Below are 24040 nucleotides of genomic sequence, written 5' to 3' on the forward strand. Positions count from 1 at the left end.
GAGTTGTAATTACCAACCACCCAAGTTGGATGGGGAATTGTGGACAGAGTGGATATAATTTATAGGAACCAAATTGTTGACTTAAATGTGTACTTGGAAAATAGAATTACAAAGGTAAAATCATCTCAAAATAAATGAATGTAACAATTCTATTATAAACAGTATTTTAAATGTGCATAATGTTACAAAATCCTGTCAGTGTGAAGTCTGGGAAACAATATCATTTTAAATGACAGAGTAGGTACTATAAAAATCTCTGACATAGAAGGCAGAAAATTCTGTGCTTGGGTTTTGGCCAACCCATTTCCAAGCCTTAGAAGTTCATGGATGCTTTGAGTTTATCCAGCTCTTCTTAGTTATATTTTTGGACTATCAGCACATTTTGTGTAATACAACTTAGAGCACTAATCAACTATTACATGTTATTTTATTTTTTCTTTGTCTAAAAGCCTCTTTCTTTCTGCCTGGCTTATCAGTGTGGACTTTGGCATCTAATAGCCCTAGGGTCAACTTCTATTTATGAGCCGTAGATCTCAGACAAGTTCTTTAACATCTCCCATCCTCTGTGTTCTCATGTATAGGAGGGGCCTCATTATCATTCTTACCTTCTAAGATGCAATGCCAGGTGTAGAGAGCATGCCACTGTACCTCTCATTTATAGTAGTCATAGGCTATAGCCCAGAAGCAAGGTAATGTTAAAATGCACTTTTTGGTAAAGTGCTTCTGAATTTTTCATATGCTTCATTTCAATATGTTAAATAAACATTAATTTCATTTTATGAATAGGAACAACAGGTAAAAAACTGACTCCAATTCTTGGTAAACACAAGTTGGAGAATTGGGTGAGAAGCGAGAGTCCACTTCAATACTTGCTCAATGTGATGTGCTTTTTTCCAACTGGGCACTACACTGGAAAATCTGGATTATACAAGCAGAAAAAATGGCTTGTTTATGTCAGTGGGAAATAAATTCTAAGAGACAGACTGGGTGAAGACTATGATAATTTATGAGTTCTAGTTTGCAACTCTTTACCTAAAGCTGGGATTCTAGGATATAGAGATCCTTTATGCAAGGGGAGCAGAAGTATGATACTCCAGAACCGCTCAATAAAATTGGTTCTAAGAAAAAGCCACTGCATTTCAAAACTGCCTGAAGTGTATCTTTCACTCCACTTTATTATGTATTCTGAACATGGCACCTCTGCGACTTTTGTTTCCATATCCTTTGAGCTTCTTCTAGAAAGCAAAGCTTGATTCTGCCTTCTGGGCTTGAGGATGTGGGCATGGCTGGGTTGTCCTGCACTGCCTGAGGAGCTGCAAGAGACAAGGAATATCATGAACAGTGGTATCCCTCTTTGTTCTTATAGCCTCACCTATGGAGGAAGCTACAGAAGAGGAAATACATTCCTAGAGGACAATCCTAATCTAGTCATTAACATAGTTGAGTGCGTTTGCTGCTAATGGAGCACATTTCAAGCCAGAGATGTCTAGGTATGCATTACAGGGAGGATCTACTTTCATATTTGAGCGTAAGTATTTCTACAAACATTTTAGATAAAAACATAGAAAGGAAGCTTTTCAAGGCCATGCATGATAAAACACTCAGGGAACAGTCAATGCATGATATAAAATAGTTAAAATATGATTTGTTTTCAAAGGATTCAAACCCTAGGATAAAATTTAACGGGAGCAGATCTTAATTAACATCAATTAATTTTTAAAAGATGTGTTTATCCTTTTATTTATTTACCTAATAGACATGGTAGTAAACACTGGGAATATTTTTTTAATGATCCCTTTTCCTGTCCTTCAGCATCTCCTCCTGCAATGTATACATATGGGAGGACAAGAATATTGAATACATACACTAGAATAAATATAAATAGAATGATTAATGCTAAAATCGTGGCGTGCTCTAGATGGATTCATAGCACTAAACATTGCTTGTACAAACGTATGAGGAAATGTTTTCACAGAGTTTATGTGAGAAAATCTTTGAGGCTTTTATTTCATCACAAGATCAACACAATCTGACAATGTGATGCACTTGTTAAAGAAATTAATGTGATGTTTGTTTCAAGATAGAACTGAGTTTTCTAGATATCCAGAGGATCTTTTATGAACTATTAAGGCAAAATAATAATATTTAATTTTGCAAACAAATTTGAAAAACTGCTATAAAATCAGATAAAGGCAGCATGAACTGTGTTGACATGGCGAAGAACTAATTAGAATGATTATATTGGAGAAAACTATAAAATAATAATTTAGTAGAAGAAATGTTTGGTTTCTTTGTAAAGATTTGTGAAAGCAATAGGAAAAAACTAAAAAAAAGCATTTGAATTGTTTTTGAGAATACAATATTTGGTTATATAGTGAGTATCCCATGCTGTGAAACATTTAAGAAAACATTCATGAGGTAATCATCCATAATAAATTCAGTAGAGTAATATCTGATCTTGATAAAAACATGCATTTCTAGCCTCTAAATGGCTTTCAAATATAAGTTTCTTTTATTTTAAAGGAGACACTTAAGGAATAAGAGTTCTTTAGTAAAATAATAGAAGTAAGAATGGAGAGACATTTCCAAATTTGAGAGAAGAATGCATAAAACTTGGCCATGGCTTGAATATTGGAGATGCATGAGAGGAAAGGGGCCAAGATGAGTTTCAAGTTCCTGGTTTGAACAACTAGTGATGGTGGCATCAAAAACCAAGTTACACAAAACTGGAAGAGAAGCAGGGTGGGGAAGAATGGCATGTTCAGCTCTGAAATTGTTTAGATAAAGGTGTCTTTGGGAGATGTGAGGGAATATTTCAGTAGGCTTAAATGATGAAGTTTGGTACTTTTTTGGGTTATCAGAATTTGAGATACAAATTCAGATTTTGTTAGTATAAATAGGAGTAGTAAGGCTTTGGTAACAGTTTCTGCAAAAACAGAATACATTAAAAAATTATATGATCAGTCTGTGGGAATTCTCCATTTCCCCTTCAAGCAGAGTTCATTCTACTAAATTAATGTTAAGGAAGATAGGGTTCAAAGAATGCTCTTCATTTAAAAACAACATTACCTGGGAAGGAAGAAAATGCCAATTGGGAGTCTTGTGTACTAAGCTAATTTCCAGGTATCGGACCTATAAAAAGATGAAGAACATTGAAATAGCCACTTATCTCTGGAAAACTTCACAGCAATGCGTAAGCCACTCCTCACTACAAATTCCTCCCACAACCCTGACTAAATGACAATAAATAATGTTCAAGTCCACCAAAACTCCCATCCTCACCATGTTGTAGGTTCAAGGGATTATAAGAATGGGCAAGCTCGTTTCCTGAGCACTGTATCAGGCCCTAGGAGGGCTGCAGATGGTGGAAGTCCAGGCCTCCCAGTATGATCTGCAGCTTGGCAACAGGCAAGTGGATCTTACTCAAAAAAAAAATGCACGGGGGCAAAGGGAGGAAAGAGCCCTGTTGAAATCTTTACTTTTCTGTAATCATTGAATGTATTCCCTGAATGTATCATCATCACTTAAATATACTTTATTCTTCTCAGAGGGCAAAATTTTGAAAAGAATTTATAGAAAGTATTTGAATACAGACCCTACAGCTCATGTCAAACAACTACATAAGTGCCTAGGGACACCCTGGACACAAAATAATAAATCAATCAGTAAATATTGTGCCTTGCCAGGAACACTGGAACATATTGTGTGAAGCTTTTTAGATAGTTCTCATGACCTTCAGGAAATTAGCTACCGTGTACTTAGAACAGAAAATGAGCTTTAATCAGAAGAGGGCCACTAAGGCTGAAGGAACACAAACAAGAGTCAAGAGACATGCAATAGGGACCCTGCTACAGAAATATGGCCCAAAGGCAGAGATAAGAAGATATTCTGCAGATTAACATGACTAGTAAAGAAATCAAATGTTAAGCATGAAGACAGGCCCTAGGTGAATTTGAGTGTGAGTCACTGACCCTTACCTGCTGAGAGTCCCAGCGTCTCTGCCAGGTAACTGTCTTCTTCACAAATGTATGTGATGCAAATTTCACATGCCCGTGCCCCTTTCCGAACAACAGAGTCAAGCAAAGCTCGGGTCTTATCCATAACTGTAGCATTTTCATGTTTTATTTTCTCCATCTCTTCCTTGTTCAGCACCCTTGTCTGTAATAATTCATCCAGTAAGCCATTTATTGTACCTTCACCCATGGAATGGATAAACAGCTTTCTCTTCTCCTTCAGGACCTTGTCTATTTGGAGCACAAGGATTTCTCACATCATGAAAACGGCCTCATATTCCTCTCATGTAATCAACAGAAAGTGACCTCATTTAGATTTCATCAGTGAAATGTCCCCCTCCTCACAGTTGGGTAATCCTTCTTCTTACTGTATTGCTCTCCTACTTGTTTCCCTCAGTAGTCCCCATATATGTGCATGGAGTGACCTGAAGACTGAGTTTACCATTTCCACATCAGTCCCTGGAAAGCAGAGCTCCTCCTCTTGTGTCCCATGTTTATTTAACTCTGAATAATAAAGTAATGAAGCAGAAATAGTCCATTTCATTTAGGAACCACTGCTGCTAGTATTCCTCCTGTGCCAATTCTGTACCCTCTGTCAGACTTACAACAGGTAAGTAAGGGTTTAATTAAGATTGCAAAATGACAGCAGGCTACCCCTAAAGTCTCAGTTCCTTTCTGGGCTTGACTTTCCTTTCTAGAGGCTGCAAAAATCTTCTAGTTCCTTCTCTCCTCCCACTCCTCCCTCTCCTCCCTCTCCCTCACTTCTGCTCACCTAAACTTCCACAGATACTAATTATGGCTTCCAGAAGAGTCAGCCCCTTCCACAACTCTTTCTTCCCAGGGACCTGTTCTTGGAACAGTAAAAGACTCACCGGCCATGGCTTTTCTCTCCTACCCTTCTTGTGTGGGCTGAAACTGAAAGTATGCTTTGCCTTCCTTTTCGGCAGGGCATGTACACATATTGGGAAACATCCACTGCACATGCATATGCATGTCTTTATTTTTCTTCCGAGAGAAAGAATCAGAGCTGTAGCCTGCATCAGAGAGTGTATCCAAGGGAATTTTTTTTTCACCAGCCCTTGGATAGATCAGGGTTGGAGGGGAATGGGGCTTAGAGAATAAGACAGGATTGAGAAAGTATGTGTACAGTTAAATTCACACAGTGAAGAGTTTCCCATTCATTCAAAAACTTCACCAAAAAGATTAACACAACCTTTGGAGAATGTGATCCACTCTTCCCTTGACCCCACCTCACAGCTTTGGGGAAAGTTTGTGGGAAATATATGTCCCTGTGAAGCAATTTTGCTTTAAGAAATATAAACATTTTTCACCAATATTAAAGCTTTTCTTATTTAATGTTCTTCCTTTCCTGATGGCTGTTTTGTTTTGTTTTGTTTTGTTTTCTGATACGTGATGTCACTCTGTTGCCCAAGCTGGAGTGCAGTGGCATGACCACGGCTCATTGCAGCCTCCACCTCCCTAGGTTGAGATGATTATCCCACTTCAGTTTCCTGAGTAGTTAAAATTACAGGCAAGCCCCATCAGGGCTGGTTAATTTTTGTATTTTTTGATGAGACGAGCTCTCCCTATGATTCCTTGGCTGATTTTGAATTCCAGTGCTCAAGCGATCCGCCCATCTTGGCCTCCCAAAGAGCTGGGATTACAGGCATGAGTCATGAGCCACTCACTCATCTTGGATGGCTTTCTTTTGAGGGACATTGCATCGCAGAGGCCCAAAGCAGAGACTCTGAACTCAGAATGTTGAACCTAGCATGTTAAACTCACCTTCCTGGGCAAGATATTGAACTTCTTTATCCATTGGTTCCTCTGTCTGTAAAATAATATTATTAATAGTACATATACATCTACACAGTTTTGAGCAGCATTGAGATAAAATGTGAAAAATGAATGGAACATTGCCTGGCAAATGGTAAGCAGATAATGAGGGATATTACTATAATTAACACAAATATTTCAGTTTAGAAAAATAATCAAGGATGATTATTTGCAGATTATCTAGCTAAGTTTATATTTTGTTAGAATCCTCAAGCAGTGCCTCCAGTCATTCATTTAGCAAATATATGTTGACAACATGGTTCTCGGTGTCAGGGGTTCTGTCAAAACATATTATGATCCTTTCCCTCTTGCTCTCACATTCAAAAGGGAAAGATACACATGAAACCTGGTATGTAATATGTAACTGGAATATGTAGAATGTTAAAAGATGCCAAGTGATAAGAAGAATAAGAAATTAATTGGAGAAGTGGGAGACAAAGTATTGTAGGACTCATAAAAATTGTACACAGAGGAGACAGGGAAGGCCAGAAGAGGTCTCTGCCTTTGTCAGTACATGCTCAATTGATTATCCCAGAAATAAACTCAATGTGGCTAATTTATTTCATGAATAAACTTGATGGAAGATGGACTGATAGCAAAATGCACACACAACATTTCATTTATCATTTTTTTTTTTTACCAAAAATTTTCTTGGGCTGTTACGTTATTATCTTTAGAGGATAACGACCAGATTTACAAAAATATTTACGGTTTGACATGTGGGCTACCAGTTTTACTTCCTGTGCTCTAGACTAAGAGTTAAATGTCATTGGTTAAGTAGAAACAGACTGTGTAGGAGGACAATAACTTGGCTTTTAATCTAAGGTGTTTTTCATGGTGTTTTTATCTTTACTCTGCCAATGACCTAATCCGATTGCAGCAAAATCTTGAGCTCCTTGACACTGGAATGATTTGTAGCATGGAAGAAAGCAGAAATTGTCCTTGCACCACTTCTCTTTAGTTTATTTACTTTTAAATTTATGTACTGACTTATTTATTTTTTCTGCTACTTAAGGGTTTCACATGAGGGTTTCTCCCCACCAGCCAGAGCCAAGAACCACTGAGTTGACGCATGCCAAAGTGGCATCCAGGACACAGAAACAATGATTAGACCATGTATCTGGGGATGTAGAATCATGGGCTTTGAGTCTTGTCCTGGGAATGTAAACGTTGAGCCATTAGAGTGCTAAGGCTCACTATTTCCTGAAAAAGGAAGATGTCAAAAACTGGAAACAATTCAAATTCCAATTTGGGAGCATAAGTAAACAATTTGTGCTAGACACGTACACTGAAATACTATTCAGTCATAAAAGGAAAAATTACTAATATATGCAATAACATGGATGAAAAACTTATACTTTCATTATGTGTGGAAGAAGCCATATAGGAAGGAGCACATACCCTGTGATTCCAATTATATAAAGTTCTAGATTAGAAAAAACTAATGTATAGTGGTAGAAATTCAATCACTACTTATCAGAGGAGGAAATGGAAGGAAATTGAGAACAAAGGGCAAGACAAAACTTTTTGGGGTGACAATATCGGTTTGTCTATTAAATGGGATATTATACTAAATATCCTTGTATAATTAATAATCAATTTATATTCTTAAAATGGGTACATTTTCTTTGAGTAAATTATACTAAAATAATGTTAAAATTTGAAATGAAAAAGGTCAATGATAGTAATAATAGACCAATCTGGAAAAAAATTTTTTTTTCTTGATTTCAGGACACAATCAAGCCCCCAAAAATTACTCATAATTCTGGTAAGAGGAAGCAGTTCTCATAGTGACTGAAATGTAATTACCCACCACCCACATTGGATGGGGATAGGTAGACAGAGGGGAGATAATTTACAGGAACCAATTTATTGACTGAAATATGTACTTGGAAAATAGCATTATGTAAGTAAAATTATCTTAAAATAAATGAATGTAGCAATTCTACTATAAGTGATATTTAAAATCTGCATAATGATTTAAAAATCCTTCTATCAGTGTGAAGTCTGTGAAACAATATTATTTTAAATGACAGAATAGGTACTATAAGAACCTCTGATACAGAAGACAGAAAATTCCTGTGCTTGGGTTTTCCCCATCCCATTTCCAAGCCTTAGAACATCATATACCCTTTCAGTTTATCCAACTCCTCTTCTTATTTATACTTGTGAACTATTAGCACATTTTGAGTAATACAACTTAGAGCACTAATCAACTATAACATGTTATTTTATGTTTTCTTTGTCTAAAACCTTCCCCTTTTCTGCACAGCTTATCAGTATGGACTTGGGTATCTAACAGTCCTGAGGTCAGCTTCTGTTTATGAGCTATTAGATTTTGGACAAGTTATTTAACATCTTTCAGCCTCTGTGTTCTCATGTATAGGAGGGGTCTCCTAATCATTCTTACCTTCTAGGACGCAATGCCAGGTGTAGAGATCATGCCACAGTACCTCTCATTTATGGTAGTCATGACCTATAGAGCAGAAGCAAGGTCATGTACAAATGTACTTTTTGGTTAAGTACTTCTAAATTTTTCATATGCTTCACTTCAGTATGTTGAATAAGCATTAATTTCATTTTATGGTAGGAAGATCAGGTAAAAAATTGCTTCAAGGCCTTGGTAAGCCCAAGCTGGAGAACTGGGTGAGAAGCCAGCCCACCACCTCACTCATTACTTGCTCAATGTGATGTGCTCTTCTTCAACTGGGTACTAACTACACTGGGAAATAGGAAGTAGATAAGCAGATAAAAGGTGCTTTTTTGTGTCAGTGGGAAATAAATTCTGAGTTAAATGCATCTAGACTATGATAATCTATAACAGTCAGCCCCAGTAAACTATTTAAATGATGAGATGGGCAATAGGAAACCATTGCAGCTTCCTAAGTAGGAGAGTCACTTTAACATGCTTCTAAAGTAACTATTTCATATTGAGTGCTTAATAAGGCCCAGGCCCTGTAATCGATACTTCATCTATATTGGTTCCTCTTGTCGAACCATTTGGAAATATTGGTACTTCGAATAACCCCAGATTATGAAATCAAAATCTCATCCTGAGCCTCACCCTTGAGACTTCATGCACCACCACATCCAGAATTTAATAGGACATGTTCTTTGAGGCATTGCTGGTCCCATATGAACCAGGAGGTGGGTCCTGATTGGACTGAGTGTTGGAGACAAGAGAAGGGGTAAGAATGTCTGGGAGTTGGTGCTGACTACAGAAAGAAGCTGCAGAAGAGTAGGAAGGAGTGAAGATGAAGCAGTAAAGAGCTTGCCTGGACAGGCAAGTGGCCAGGAGGGGTGTGGTCTCCTTGTGTCAGATTTCTACACCAACAAGATAGATAATAACTGACCCATGGAACCTCTACAAGTTAGAGTCTCATCTTGGAACCAGATAGAGCCAAATCCCTAAGGAGGGATAGACATGGTCTTGGATGTGTGTTGCCTAGCAGCAGAAACAGAAGCCATTCTTCTCCTTCAACCCACTCAAAATATAAACTACACTGACAGATGAAGTATATAAATACAGTAGAAAGCAAGCCACTATAAGGATATATCAGCAGAAAGAAGAGACTATAAATTTAGATCTTGAAGGACATTGAGATGTTAGACAAATCAAATATCAAATATAGAATGAAATCATTCTATATCAAATATAGAAGGATGTAAATAAAGGGAGCAAAAAGTAATTATTCTATAATAAGCAATAATTTGAGAAACAATAAAAATAGAGCATGTATAAATACAAAAATTAGTTATGTTTAATAATGGACAGATTAAAAGGCAGACACACAAATCTGCGAAAATGTATATAATGTGGAAGATACAGAGATGTACAGTTGACCTTTAAACAATGAAATACGTAAAGGCATTGACCCCCATATACACTTGAAAATCTGTGGCCGGTTGCGGTGGCTCACGCCTGTAATCCCAGCACTTTGGGAGGCAAAGGCGGGCGGATCAAGAGATCAGGAGATCGAGACTATCTTGGCTAACATGGTAAAACCCCATCTCTACTAAAAATACAAAAAATTAGCCGGTGGTGGTGGCGGGTGCCTGTTTTCCCAGCTACTCAGGAGGCTGAGGCAGGAGAATGGCGTGAACCCGGGAGGCGGAGCTTGCAGTGAGCTGAGACCGCGCCACTGCACTCCAGCCTGGGCGACAAAGCGAGACTCCGACACACAAAAAAAAAAACAAAAAAACTGCATATAACTTTTGACTCCTCCCAAACTTAACTCCTAATGACCTGCTATTGAAGAGAAGCCTTACCAGTAACAAAAACCACTGATTAACACATATTTTGTATTTTATATGTATTATATACTGTAATATAAAGTAAGCTAAAGTAAAAAAAGTTGTTAAGAAAATCATAAGGAAGAGAAAATATATTTACTATTGACTCAGTGAGAGTGGATCATCATAAGGTCTTCATCCTCATCGTCTTCACATTGAGTAAGCTGAAGAGACGGAGGAAGGGGATGGCTTAGTCTTGCAGTCTCATGAGTGGCAGAAGAAGAAGAGGTGGAACAGGACACAGGAGAAGAAGGCAAACTGCGTTTATCTTTGTGGAAATGCATAGTTATTTCTGTCTAACATTTTTGCTTTTCCATTTCCCCAAAATTTTTTCTAGACAGTATGAATCTTTCACCACTTCCCTTAGTTTCAGTGCTCATGTCATAGAATGGTCTTTGTTGTAAAACAGGTCAAAAGCTGCTTTGAAAAATCAGAATCTTTCTGCCAAATTATAATGCCAATTTGTGCTCTGGCACTGCTTCTTCTACATCTTCTTCCTCATCATTTGGAACTGGTTCAGAAGCACACATCTCTATCAAGTTGTCATCTGTTAATTTCTCTAATGCGCAATTAGCTCTTGAATTTTTATAAGATCCATATCTTAAAGTTATTCACTTTTTTGCAATATCCACAATCTCTTTCATTATTTTCTTGATTGGCTTTTTCATAAACCCTGGTGAAGTCATGGACAACTTCTGGAAACAGTTTTCTCTAGCAGAAATTTATTGGGGTCTTGTTATGTTGCCTAGGTTGGCCTTAAGCTCCTGGACTCAAGCTATCTTCCCACCTCAGCCTCTTTAGTAGCTGGGGTCATAGGCCCATACCACTGCACCCAAAATCATGGCTTTTAATTTTTTAACATCAATGATGTCATTTTCAGTGGTGTAGCCCTTCCAGACTTTCATGATGTCATCTCTATCGATGGTCTCTTCCTTGGCATTCGCAAATCTTTTCATAGAGCAACGTGTGTAATGAGCATTAAAGTTCTTTCTGACCTGATTCAGAGGCTGAATTAGAGATGTTTCATTTGGTGGCGAGTAGACCACTTTGATTTTTTGCAAATTGAACTCATGAGGTTTTGGGTAGCCAGGGGCATTGTCCAACATCAAAAGAATCATAAATGGGCCGTCCCTTATTGGCAAAGTATTTCCTGACTTCAGGGACAAAGCATGAAAGGAACCAATAGAGAAAAAGCGCTCCCATTGCACAGGCATTCTTGTTGTCCAACCAAAACACTGGCAGCTAGTGTTTACCATTGCTGTTCAAGGCTCAGGGATTAGTAGCTTTATAGATAAGAGCAGTCCTGATGATAAACCCGACTGCATTCCCATGAAACAGTAGAATTAGCTTATCCTTTTCTATTTTAAATCCTGGTGTTGCTTCTATTTCTTACTAACAAATGGCCTTTTTGGCATCTTTTTTTCTAGACTAGAACATTGTCACCTGTATTCAAAATCTGTTCCGGTAGTATAGTTTCTCTTCAATGATTTTCTTAATAGTTTCTGGGAACTAATCTGCTGCCTCTTGATAACCAAAAGCTGCATCTCCTGATGTCTTGACATTTTTAATGCACTTTAAATTATCGAATCATCCTTGGCTATCATTAAAGTATCCACCTTTAGATTTCCCCTTTCTTTTGCTTTAAGTTGTATACAATGACTTCATTTTTTCCGGAATCATATTAGAGTCTATAAATATACCTTTCATATGAAAATTCTGCCACCACATACACGCTTCAATTTCAATACAAGATTAAAAATTGTTTCACAATAGTGCAAGGTTTTGGCACTGGCAGGCATAGTGCAGTGATAGCTTTATTATCTCCTTTTATTTTTTTACATTGGTCTTCATTCTGTATTCATTTATCTTGAAATGGTGAGCAGCCACAAATCCAGATCTCAATCTACAGTACATATCAAACAGTTCTACTTTTTCTTGTAATGTCATGACATTGTTTTTTGGGAACATTACACCATCAGTATTGGTATGTTTTATGGACCCCATGCTGTTATTCAAGAATTATGGTGTTGCAGTAAATGCAATGAAAAATACATTAAAAACCCAAGGATATTGCTTTTTATAGCAATATGAAATTTACTGGAGATACAAACTGCTGATGTAGAGATAATGCGTGTCACATGGCATTTTAAGCTACAAAACTTGAGTTCACTGAAATAGCAACAGGAAATGGCTATGAAAATACAGGAGTACAGTATCCATGGTTGTGTGCAGTTAGGATTTAATACTGTATCTTTATATTTGTTTACATTTCTCTCATTTCAAGTGGTACTATGTTTTATCTATGAGTGCATAAACTTTGATAAACTTAAGCTTTCTATAATAGATTTGTGTATATTTTATAATATAGTAGTAAATGATAAAATAGACTTAACATCTCCATAAATTTTGTGCATTTTTTACATACCTAACTTAATTTTTCAGTATTTCTAGTGAAGATGATTTGTGATTTTCTTCAAATTGTAGCAAATCTCCTAAACTTTTCCAACATGTTTATATGTTTATAAAATGCATGAATAAGCAGACCGAGGCATTTCAGATACTTGTTGTTTATGGGTTAATACTAATTTATCTAGATTGCAAAATCAAAACAGAAATGAGAGGCTGAAAAATTTGAGAGGACTTCAGAGGTATGAAGGATGGAATGAGAAACTCTGAGATATAGCTGATCAAATTACCAGAAAGCCTGACAAGAGAGAATAGAAAAGACAAAATATTTAAAGCAAATTTTTCAGAACTGGGGAAAAATATGTGTCCACTGATTGAAGAAGCACAATGTATCTGTAATAGGATAAGTTCAAAGAATAACTGCTTTCTAACAGCCCTCTGAGTTCAGCATTGTGATGAGTTGACTTGTGTACCATAAAAACATATTGAAGGCCTACACCCCAGTTACTCAGAACGTGCTCTTATTAGGAAATAGGGTCCTTGCAAATATAATCAGTTACAATGAGTTTATTTTGGATTAGTGTAGGGCCATCATCCGGAACAACTCATGTTCATACCAAAGAAAAGGGGCTCTGGAGCAAAGACAGACAGGAAGAGCAATATGTGAAGACACAGACTCACAGAGGGAAGGCAGCAATATAATGACAAAAGCAGAGAATAGAGTGATGTAGCTGCAAGCAAGGAACACTAAGATTGATTGAGGCAACCAGTAGTGAGGATGGTGGCCATGGCCCTACTCTACTGACATCCTGATTTCAAACTTCTTGCCTCCAAAACTGAGAGAATGCATTTCCAGTTAAACCTCCCTGTTTGTGGTGATTTGTCATGGCAGCCCTAGGAAATGAATACAGGTATTATTAGTTCCATTTTGCAGATGAGAAAACAGATTCTCAGAGAGATTGATGACTTAGCCAATGGAGTGAGGAGCAATCTCACCTCATGGATCTATAATCTGAAAATGGAACAACAACCACATGTGCTAGAACAGAAGTAAAAACTGGTGACCCACAGAGTCCATCATGAGCCCAGTGATATTTCTTTGGCTCTCTCAGATGTTATTTATCTTGACATTGAATTAATTATCAGAGGTAAAAAATTGTAAGATTTCAAATAAAGTGTTGGATTCCAGGCCTCTGTTGCTTGAATTTCAACATGGAAAGGGTTGCCTGGTACTGAGTCCTTGATGACGCGTTCATTATGCCTTCTGATTTTTCCTGCGTTCACCTAACTTGATTAACTTAATGTATGTTCTCTGCCAAGCCTATATGGTGTTTGTATTTGTGGCCTCTGCCTGGGAAACCTGAGATTAGACTTGCAGTCCATAAATTTTGTTAAGATTATTATTAAAAAATATTATTAATCTCACCAATTTACACTGATGTAATGATTTGTATGATAATTCACTTCAAGTCTCATTTCTCTATCTGTCAGCTACCTGCCTTGGAGAATTGTTGGATTAAATTTAATGTCTGAAAAACAATAATACCTATTGAACAGCACAAATGTAATAATGTTACCTCTTATCTCAGTATGATTCTTCACATATCTGTAATGCTAGAAAAATATATGTTACATACGAGAAAATTTTTCATAAGGAAAAGCAACAGCATTTTTCCACAAGGATTTCAAAACATTGAGTAAATGTATCTATTTCAAGGGAGACGGGAGGGTAAAATGATGTAATAACTATATTGATTAAGAAGAAAGGAAATTTAAGGGATAAATAATGCAACATAAGTTTCATAAGCAATGTAGTATGTGATGTTTATTTTCACTATGTAACTCAGAAAAATCATTGTCATCACATGACACACCACTTCAACCCTCCTGACTTTAGTGCTGTTGTAGTGGGGACTCCCCCTCATGTGGTTGTTTTCACACATCAAGCCACTGTGCTTCAGGTTCTTTCTGCTTTGAAGTTCGAAGATGTTCATCAAAGGACTGAGGACTGTTTAGCTGTGCATATGTGGGTCCAGAATTGTAGGAGAGGGAGGACCTTCTCCTGGGGGCTAATTTCAACCAATGAATGGCATTAGTCCATTGATAAATGTCTCTAATTCCTCATCTTCTAGTAAGGTAGAATCTACATAATTGTAGATGATCCTGAAGAAAGACTGGAACCCAGTTTCTCAGAGCATTAATGAATTCATTATTGCATTTTTTGGAATATTATCTTTCTTTCATCTCCCTTCCCCACTCCCTCACTTCTGCTTTTTGGAAATACTTTCCAAATAATACTTACAGTCAAGTGGCTGACTCCTCCTATTTCATGGTCAACCAAATTGCATCATTATCATCATCAACATCACCACTATCATTGCTGCCATCATTATCTTTATTGAGCAATTTAAGTATGAACAGAACTATAATTAGTTTTCTACATGTATCATGTCATGTAGTTCTTACTATATTACAAAATTGCTAGGACTAACTCTCCTCACTCATAGAACTCTGTAGCTAAGTTGATTACACATATAATCACATATCTAATATCAAGTACAGGGCAGAAGAAGCCCAGGCCTTGAAACAGCTCCTTCATCCCCATGATGTCAAAGTGAGCCCCATTCCTTGGAGTCAGATAGTCAAACTTCGTATTGCTTATAATGAGAGCCAGGTATCTGCAGCCCTTTCTTTTTTTTTTTATTAGATTGATCTGCAGGAGATGGAGATGAAGTGACTTTGATTACCTGAGTCTCTTTTCAATCTCCATATGCTTCACAATTTTGTTTTCTTAAAACCTCGTATAGCTGCCCTCTTCCCTAACTCTATCAAAAGACACTGCTTTCCTCTCTCTCAAGAGCCCAGAGCAAGAACCAGGACATATCTGGATGATTACTCCAGAATCTTAAGGAAACCAGAATAATTCCTACTCCCTTTTTTCTTCTACATCTACTCAAACATTTCTTATATTCAGGTTCAAATCAAATTTCATAAAAACCGAGAGACGTCATTTGTAAAAATGAATATAGCAGAAGTTGTTTGCCTCCCATATTATGATTATATTTATACTATTTAAAAAATATTAACATACTGTTTTTTAAGCTTTAATTATATTTTTCAAATATGCTTCACATCTAGGTTTTTCAACCAGAGTACAAATAATTATTACTCAGCTATGTTATCATGTAACTATTTTTCTTCTGTGACTATAGCTGAAATTGTAATGTATCTCAAATAGATACAAGAATCAATAAATGAAAAAATGATGAATCTACATTTTATCATGGGTTGAATGAGCATTGGTATCTTTTTGAAGCCATATGAACCGTTCCTTGCTGAAAGCATCTATGATAAAGGTTACTACTGTCATCACCCCCAGTCACTTAGTGCTTTAAGTATTTGTGCATTTATGGCTGGCACTGTGGCTCCAGCCTGTAATCTCAGTGCTTTGGGAGGTGAAGTCAGTGGATCTCATGAAGCCAGTATTTAGAGATCAATCTGGGCAACATAGTGAGACTATGTCTCTACAAGAATTAAAATGATCAGCCTGGCATGGTGGTGTGCATCTGTAGTCCTAGCTGCTTGAGAGGCTGAGGTTGCAGAATCTCTTGAGCCATGTGTTCAAGACAGCAGTCAGCTATGATCACACCATGGCACTCCAGGCTGGGCAACAGAGCAAGACCCCATTAAAAATAGTGCATTTAATGAAAGCAATTGATTCTCTCTTTTTGTCCATTTCATGAACAGAGCACAGCATCTCTCCAGGTTTTTCTTTACGGTCTCAAGAATTCTTCTTGAGGACAAAGCTTGAGAATATTTGTAGATTCTGCTGATTCAGGTGGTCCAGCTTTGATTTGTGGAAGAGCTGTGGGATATCACAAAATATAAATGATATCTTCTGCTTCTGTGACCCAGGTTATCACCTAAGAAGGTTGAGACAGAGAGAAAGAGAGAGAAATCCTAGGAAAAAGACTTCTTTGCCTGTAGGGATTATAGCTGTGCTTAACTTCCAGCTTAAGGAAATGTATTGTTATTGAAGAAGAAAAGGGAAAGCAGAAATCTCCCTCCATCCCTCCATGCACAAAAAATGCAATCACAGATTCTGATCATTCTGGAAAAAAAATCTTGATGATTTAGGGTTACATTTGGCCTTCCTCTATTCAGAAAAACAGTTTGATTTTTCCAGTGGTTTTACTGTATGGTACTGATTCATCCATGTGGACTTTCTACTGTGTCTGGGCAAGAGTGTACTAAATAAATACCTGTTCAGAGTGCTATCTATTTGAAATACAATGTGAGTTCCACATGCAATATTAAATTTTGTAATATCACATTTACAAAAGGTATAATTAATTTCAATAATATATTTATTATAATATATACAAAACATTACTCTATCAACATGTGCCACTAGCCACAAGTTAAGTACTTAATAGGTACATGTGGCTACAAAACTGAATGGGACAACATTCCATTTTGGAGTGATAGTCCCCTCCTAGTCCACACCACATACAGATACATATATATAGCAAACACTTAACAGAATATTGATTTCTGTACCATCCTGGTATTTTAAAAGCAAACTTTAAGCGAATGATTAACTTTTCTAGAAGAAATGGGCTTCACATATCTTTTAACAAATTGTGAAATCAGCTATTCAATGAAAAAATGTTGTCTAGTGACAATAGTACTGTGTCCAAAGTCAAAGGGACAAATATTTGTACGAGATTCTGACATAAATATGGATGTCTTGCCTCCAAAGTGCTGAACAATCAACACTAAGTTTTTCACCTTGTGTTTTATAATGTGAGGAAATAATACATCTCTTTTGGATAAGTTTGTAATAGTCATTCTGATCTATCCCTTTGTGAAATATAATATTCATCTCTTTTGACTGATATTGTGCAAGAAACTGGGAGATTCTTGAGCCTTCCTTCTGGAAAAGAAAAAAGAATTCATGTATACAAATTAGAAGAAAAGTTTACTAAGATATAATAACAAGGTTTCTTTTCGTGAAAAGAATGGGCAGGCATAGTATTTATGTTTGGTTACATGACCCAATCAAGACATAGGAACTATGAGTAAAGTATTATTATCCTGTGTACAATTTATATTGTTTTGTTATATTTCATGTATGTTTTCTATTTCAATCATTTGTTTCCATTTGTTTTTAATGATATTTTAGAATAAATATCTTGCTAAAGTGTATGATAAAAACCTGATCTCTGAGGATGCAACAAGTTGTAAGAGTATGTAAGGAAACCAAACCTTCTAAACATATATTTTTTCATAGATTAAACAGTGACATATGTTCCTCCTTCTCATTTCAGAAAGTTCTGCCAATGTGAAGACATCCAGGGTCCTGATATATTCCAGGTCTGGGGGTATGTTTTCCTGTTTACAGGTTTGGAGAACTTCCTAAGTTAATAGTCATCTTTTAATGACCTTTATGCATCTAGATAGGTAGATAGATGATAGATAGATAGATAGATAGATAGATAGATAGATAGATATAGATGCACATATATATGCATCTATATATATCTATATATATATAAAGTGATTTTAGGTAAAATTAAAATTAGACAGGATTTCTCTCATATCCTATAGTAAAGTTAGCATGAAAATGATAATTTTATTACAGTATTATAAATATTATAGTGCAGATTGCTGCCCAAAGAGAGTTTCTATTAGCCTGGCAGTGCAACAGAAAGAAATGTGGAAATCAGGAGTTTAGATAAACATTTCAATTTGAGCCTTATCTGTTATGTAATGAAATAGGACTCTCTCAGGAATCTCCCCTGGAATCTCTTTACATTGAGACAAAAAGAAAGGGAGTGGTATAGGGTCAGACAAACAATTGCCATGGCAGGTAGGGGTTTACATGGCTATGTCTCTGACTAAATCACAGTCTTGGAACTGTGATTTCTATATGCTGCATAATATATGTATATTATGTGTATATATATATAATATTTTATATAATATTATATATATTATATTTTATATAATATTATATATATATATATGTTGGTTTGTTAAATGAAACAAACAAACAAATAGCTAGGATTCTTCTTATCCTGCACTTCAGAATCCAATGCTCTGCGGGAAAACCTCAGAATTATAACCATATCCAACGGCCTCGCCAAGGCCTAGACCTCTTCTAATAGCCTCGTTAACCTGCTTCCTGGTCTGCTGGGCTAGTGTCCCCAAAGCGTCCTGGGATCCATCACTCTGGAGAATCCAAATGCAGATAGAGGGCAGGGAACCACTGGACCACTGCTGCAGGTATCTGAAGCTGCCTCCTTCCTGCCACAACCTCTGCTAATCAGAAAGGTTATTTCAGTGTGGAATTTAGTGCTCATTATATATGAGAATTGTACACGATAAATAATATATAATTATTGGTAAACTCTAGTAGTTCAGGGCTGCAGATTTCAGTGTAATTCTATGGAAAATTGTGTCTATCCCTGAAAAACATGGATCTGAGAATATTTAAACTCTAATAATGCTCATAATATAATCTGGGTCAAAAGTTTTAAAAAGTTATAAAATTTAAACATTTTATAGGAGTTCCCCAATCATATTTTTGTAATTCACAGAAATGAGTAAGCACTGAAAAATTCCAATTTGTAGCATCCCAATAATAATTAGGAAAACTACTCTTTATTGCATGCATACACTTCGTCTGTTTATTCATCACATATTAATTAGGTATCTGCTATGTGCCAGGATCTCTAGTACTTACTCCTATTAATTACTGAAGAAACTAGTTACATTCTGGTGGCAGAAACTTGGTACCTTTTAACTCTTTTTACTTAAATGGAAAAGGGTTAAAAGTGGAACAGGTTTATTCTGGAAAACAAAATGGTTAATTTCAGCTGTATTCATTTTGTGATGCCAGTGCAACACTCTAGTGGAATTGTTGAATACACTGCTACAGCTAAATGAATCTGGAGCTCCAAGGAGAGAGTTCTGGATGAGGCCTAATATCTTGGAAGTTGTTGGTATGTGATGCCTGGCATTATATTGCCTCTAGCTTTACATAGTCTTATGAAAAAGGACTGGAATTGTCCCTGCTTTATACATGGTAAGACTGATGATTAGTCAGCTACAGCGGTTAAGATACATGCAGGAAGACATACAGTTTACTGACAGAATCTAGGTTTAGATTTGAGTATCTCTTACTACAAAGCATCTACTATTAATTATTTCTATGAACAGTCTGAACCCGAGGACTCAGCCTTTTAGCCAATTGGAAACTGGATCCCACCCCACAAAAGGCAGGGTACTCCCTTAAAGAACAACGACAGGTTTAATGAAAATGACAGATTTGTAAAGGAAGGATAGAGAGATCGCAGAAGACACTGCATGGGTCTTGGAGTTGAATAGATTCTAAAAAAATTGAGATATCCATTGTAAAATACCAGTCTTACCTTTTATACTGGTGGACTTTTGGTACATATTAAGTAGGGTCTCAATAGACTTTTGTCCAGCCACATGGTTCTTTAGCACATTGTCCATCAAGACGAGGGCTTTGTCTTAAATTTCGGCATAATATTTTTTCTTTTCCTTTTTCTTCAATATCAGAACTTTTTTTCTTCACAAGTTATTCAAACTGGCATGAAGAATACCATGGCCCCCACACCTTCTTCTATTCATCCTTTCTTCTATCTGTCAGTTTTTCTACCTCAGCTAATCTAAAATACATGTCCTGAATGAGTAAAATTTAACTAGTCTCCTTGCATTTTCCCATAAGAATTAACCAAATAGTTTATATTTCACTTTTTGTTTTCATTTCAATTGTTTTTTTAGATTCAGGGATACACATGCAGGTATGTTAAAAAGGGTATATTATGTGATGCTGAGGTTTGGGGTGTGATTTAACCCATCACCTAGGTAGTGAGAGTAGCACCCAGTATATAGTTTTTCAGCTCTTGCCCTCCTCCTTCACTCCTTCCTCTAGTAGCTCCCTGTGTCTATTATTTCCATCTTTATGTCCATGAGTGCCTACTATTCAGCTACCACTTATAAGTCAGATCATGTGGTACTTAGTTTTCTGTTTCTGTATTAATTTGCTTAGGATAATGGGCTCCAGTTGCATCCATATTGCTGGAAAGTACAATATTTGAATTTATATGGCAGTGTACTATTCCATGGTAAATATGTACGAATTTTTTTTTATCCAATCCACTATTGATGGCCACCTGGGTTGATTCTATGATTTTGCTATGGTGGATAATGCTCTTGACAAACATCTGAAACATGTGTCTTATTGATAGTACAGTACATTTTCCTTTGGGAATTTAGCCAATAATGGGATTACTTGGTCACATGATAGTTCTGTTTTTAGTTCTTCGGTAAATCTCCAAACTGCTTTTCACAAAGATGGAGGCATCACATTCCTGGACTTCAAGCTATACAAGTCAACAGTAACCCCACAGCAAGGTAATGGTACAAAAAACAGACACATAGACCAATGGAACAGAATAGAGAACTCCAAAATAATACCACACACCTGTAACCAACGGATATTTAACAAAGTCAACAACAACAAAAAAGAAATAACGAAAGGATTTTTTATTCAATAAATGTATTTCTTGTTTAAACTGTGCTGAGAAATCATGACGGTGTCTTCTCCTCCACATCTCCTGGTCATCCTACCTTTTGATTGGAGATCATTCTGAAGGAATCCCTTTACTCCCGGGAAAGCTTTCCTTCAACTGCCTAAGATTGCATTAACAGTTAATTTTTACTGAAGGTGACAACTTACTTCTGCTTTTTGATATTCGCTGAGCAAAGAGTGATCACAGATATAGTCTCAGGTTGTAGTAGAATATGCACGATAGTACAGAAAAGATATGCCCAGACAAACAGTTAATAAAAGGCCAGAAATAAGGGGGACTGTAATGTGTTCAACTATGAAGATTTTTAAAAGGTCAGATATTCACTTTGATTTATAGGTTAAAGATTAGAAAAGGCTCATATTTGCAGGTGAAATGGTAGTTCTTCGAATCCTCCCTAAATCTTAACATCCCTGAGTGAATGATTTCACCCCAAACTTGTTTTATCTGCACCATGCAGGGACTTCACTGTGCACACTATGCATCCTAGAGTTTCTTCAGGGTGTCATGCACCGTCTGCCAAGCGCTTCATTTTTGATGGCTGTCTTACCTTTGCAAGAAGTCTGTCAACTACTAAGGGTTAAGAGTTAATTCAAAATTTACTTTCTCTCTCTTAAAAACCTTAACAAAGAGTAGAAATATGCAGGTTCTGTTCATGGATTTGTCAGTAGTAAACTGTGGGATTTGGGAAAAGTCTCTTATCACACTGTACTGTCACTGTCATAACTATCTGTCTTCTCTCCATCTCGCCTGCTGAGCTCTAAATTTTTGGAAGTCAAGTACCTGTGATAATTTGTATCTGCATCCCTAAAGCAGAAACCCCAGCAAATGGTTTTTCAAATGAAAAAATGATGCTAATACCCAGTTGAGGTCTTATGAATTAAGCCTAACATTCTAAATTCAATACTTCCTCTGATTTCCAACCTCTGTTTCTCCACTGTGGAAAGAAACTGAGGACACGTATTTATTTTTATATCAAATTTATTAAAATGTTCAAAAAAGTCTATTATTAAACACATATAATTCCAAAAACCATTACAGAGTGAAGGAACTCTTGGTTTCCTATGGGGGAAAAAACATAAAAGAGAATTTTGTTAAAAGAAATGTAAGTAATAAAGTTATACCACCAATGACAACACACACAATCTTAAAAGGAAAGACCACATGCTATTTTAAAATGTTACCCTGCTGAGGTGAAGGGGAGAAATATCTAAAACTGAGGGTTCATAGTCTTACGGCCACTTCTAGGTCCCTATCAGCTGACACTCAGAAAGGGTCTAAAAGAAAAACTTTGGAAGAAGAGCAGCGTGCTCTTCAGTGACCAGAAGAAAGGCATTACTTCAGTATTTTCTGTATATTATACTACGGATTGATTATCCCTTATCCAAAATGCATGCTACCAGAAGTATTTTGAATTTCAGATATTTTTGTATATTGAAATATCTGCATTATATTTACTAGTTTAGCATTCTTATTCCAAAAACCTAAAATTTGAAATGCTTCTATAAGCATTTCCTTTGAATATCATGTGGGTGCTCACACAGTTTTGGATTTTAGATAATTTCAAAATTTAAATTTTTGGATTAAAAATTCTAGGCCTGTAGATCTAGAGTCCTGGACTAAAATGGACTTTCAGTACACTTTCCTCAACCTTCCCACACTCCCAACCACACACACATACCTGCCCTCAGACATTCATACAGCTTCCTTATTTTAATGTCCTGGAAAGAGGTAGAAATGTATTGTCAAAGTCATCCTTTCAGTGCTGGGCATCTGTGCTTTATCATCTGGCTGCTCAAATGAAAGTCGAACCTAAAAGAGAAAGGAAAGTCTGGAGACCGCTTTTTCTGAAAAGTTTGTTGACTCATGCCAAAAAGACTACAACAAATATAGCAAAATAAGTGACAAAAACAAAAAGTACTTCCATCTGCAACAAGTATAGCCATGTGCTTATCTAAGCATTGAATGACCCTCCTTGGGGCTTTTTAAATCTGTGGTTGGATCTAAGCCATGAGGGACACAGGCTAATTAGAGTCCACTCATTTGTCTCTGCAGGTCAGGGGGGAGGGTGAAAATAAATGATTGTTTTATTGAGGCTGTGGGTCTTAATAGATTGGATTTGGCTCCCAGCCTTGTTCACTCTCCAAAGAACTTCAAAACTCTTTTGGAAAGAAGGGCATTATTGGAAGATAAACATGTCTGGATCTGCTTTCTATGCTTCCAATTGCAATAGCCAAGCATTCAGGGAAGTAGAGTGAAATAGCATCCACCAGAGCCCTACCCTGTGGAAAATTTCCTCCACATCACAGGAACAGGCATATTCTTGCAGATGTTCAATGAGTCTCATAATAAAAACAGAGCCCTTTGTGGGATGGCTCCAAGAAACATTATCTGTTGATAAAGCACATTTCACATCTCAAGACTGGTGTTGCCTGAAGAAAGAGAAGAAACTCTAGTATTTCTGCTCCAGCTGAGGCATGTTTTGGAATTCATCTATTTTCCATACACTTCATTGTAATTTTAGTGAATCCATTTGAAGTTCAGTGAGTGTATTTTTACTTATACTCTAACCGGTGCTGTATATGTTGCAGGCATTAAAATGACATAGTCCCTGAGTTCACACAGTCATAAATTTAGTAGAGAGTTAGGAAAAGGCAGAATGGGTTAAAGGGAAGGAATTGGGTTTTGGAAAATAGCTATATACAGAGCTAAATAGAGAACTGTGAATGTCATGTGGAAGGCTGGGACCAAAAGATATTAAAGAACAGTTCTGTCTAATGTTAAAGTCTACTATATGTACTCAGACTGGAAATGTATGGTTTTTTTGTGTGTCTTGTCATTGTTTTTGATCATTGAAAAAATATTGAG

At 36.6% G+C, this 24040-nt stretch overlaps 2 protein-coding genes across 4 annotated transcripts in view; both read right to left on the bottom strand.

Moving 5' to 3' along the window:
• Window positions 1–1157: 1157 nt before the first annotated feature.
• Window positions 1158–4941, bottom strand: CARD16 (caspase recruitment domain family member 16). 3 transcript variants are annotated; one of them, XM_054437880.2, is made up of 4 exons: window positions 4886–4941; window positions 3978–4244; window positions 3070–3132; window positions 1158–1313 (listed from the first exon to the last, which is right to left on the bottom strand). In XM_054437880.2, the coding sequence occupies exons 1-3, from the start codon at window positions 4890–4892 to the stop codon at window positions 3113–3115; spliced, it is 294 nt and encodes a 97-aa protein (XP_054293855.2). In that variant the 5' UTR covers window positions 4893–4941; the 3' UTR covers window positions 1158–1313; window positions 3070–3112. The 3 variants fall into 3 exon arrangements, with proteins under 3 accessions (XP_054293855.2, XP_063527454.1, XP_063527453.1); XM_063671384.1 differs by lacking the exons at window positions 3070–3132; window positions 4886–4941 and adding an exon at window positions 4786–4864 and having other exon boundaries at window positions 3978–4158; XM_063671383.1 differs by lacking the exons at window positions 3070–3132; window positions 4886–4941 and having other exon boundaries at window positions 3978–4380.
• A 17208-nt stretch (window positions 4942–22149) lies between these two features.
• The window catches only part of LOC129007786 (caspase-1-like), a 42615-nt gene continuing 40724 nt past the window's right edge, over window positions 22150–24040 (bottom strand). Inside the window, exons 6-8 of the mRNA XM_054439056.2 lie at window positions 23454–23563; window positions 22854–22984; window positions 22150–22234 (exon numbers count right to left, since the gene is read on the bottom strand). Coding sequence (XP_054295031.1) covers window positions 22886–22984; window positions 23454–23563 — 209 coding nt within the window. The 3' untranslated portion in view covers window positions 22150–22234; window positions 22854–22885. The remainder of the gene's footprint in view (window positions 22235–22853; window positions 22985–23453; window positions 23564–24040) is intronic.

Source organism: Pongo pygmaeus, chromosome 9 (genome assembly GCF_028885625.2).
Source record: "Pongo pygmaeus isolate AG05252 chromosome 9, NHGRI_mPonPyg2-v2.0_pri, whole genome shotgun sequence".
Lineage (NCBI taxonomy): Eukaryota > Metazoa > Chordata > Mammalia > Primates > Hominidae > Pongo > Pongo pygmaeus.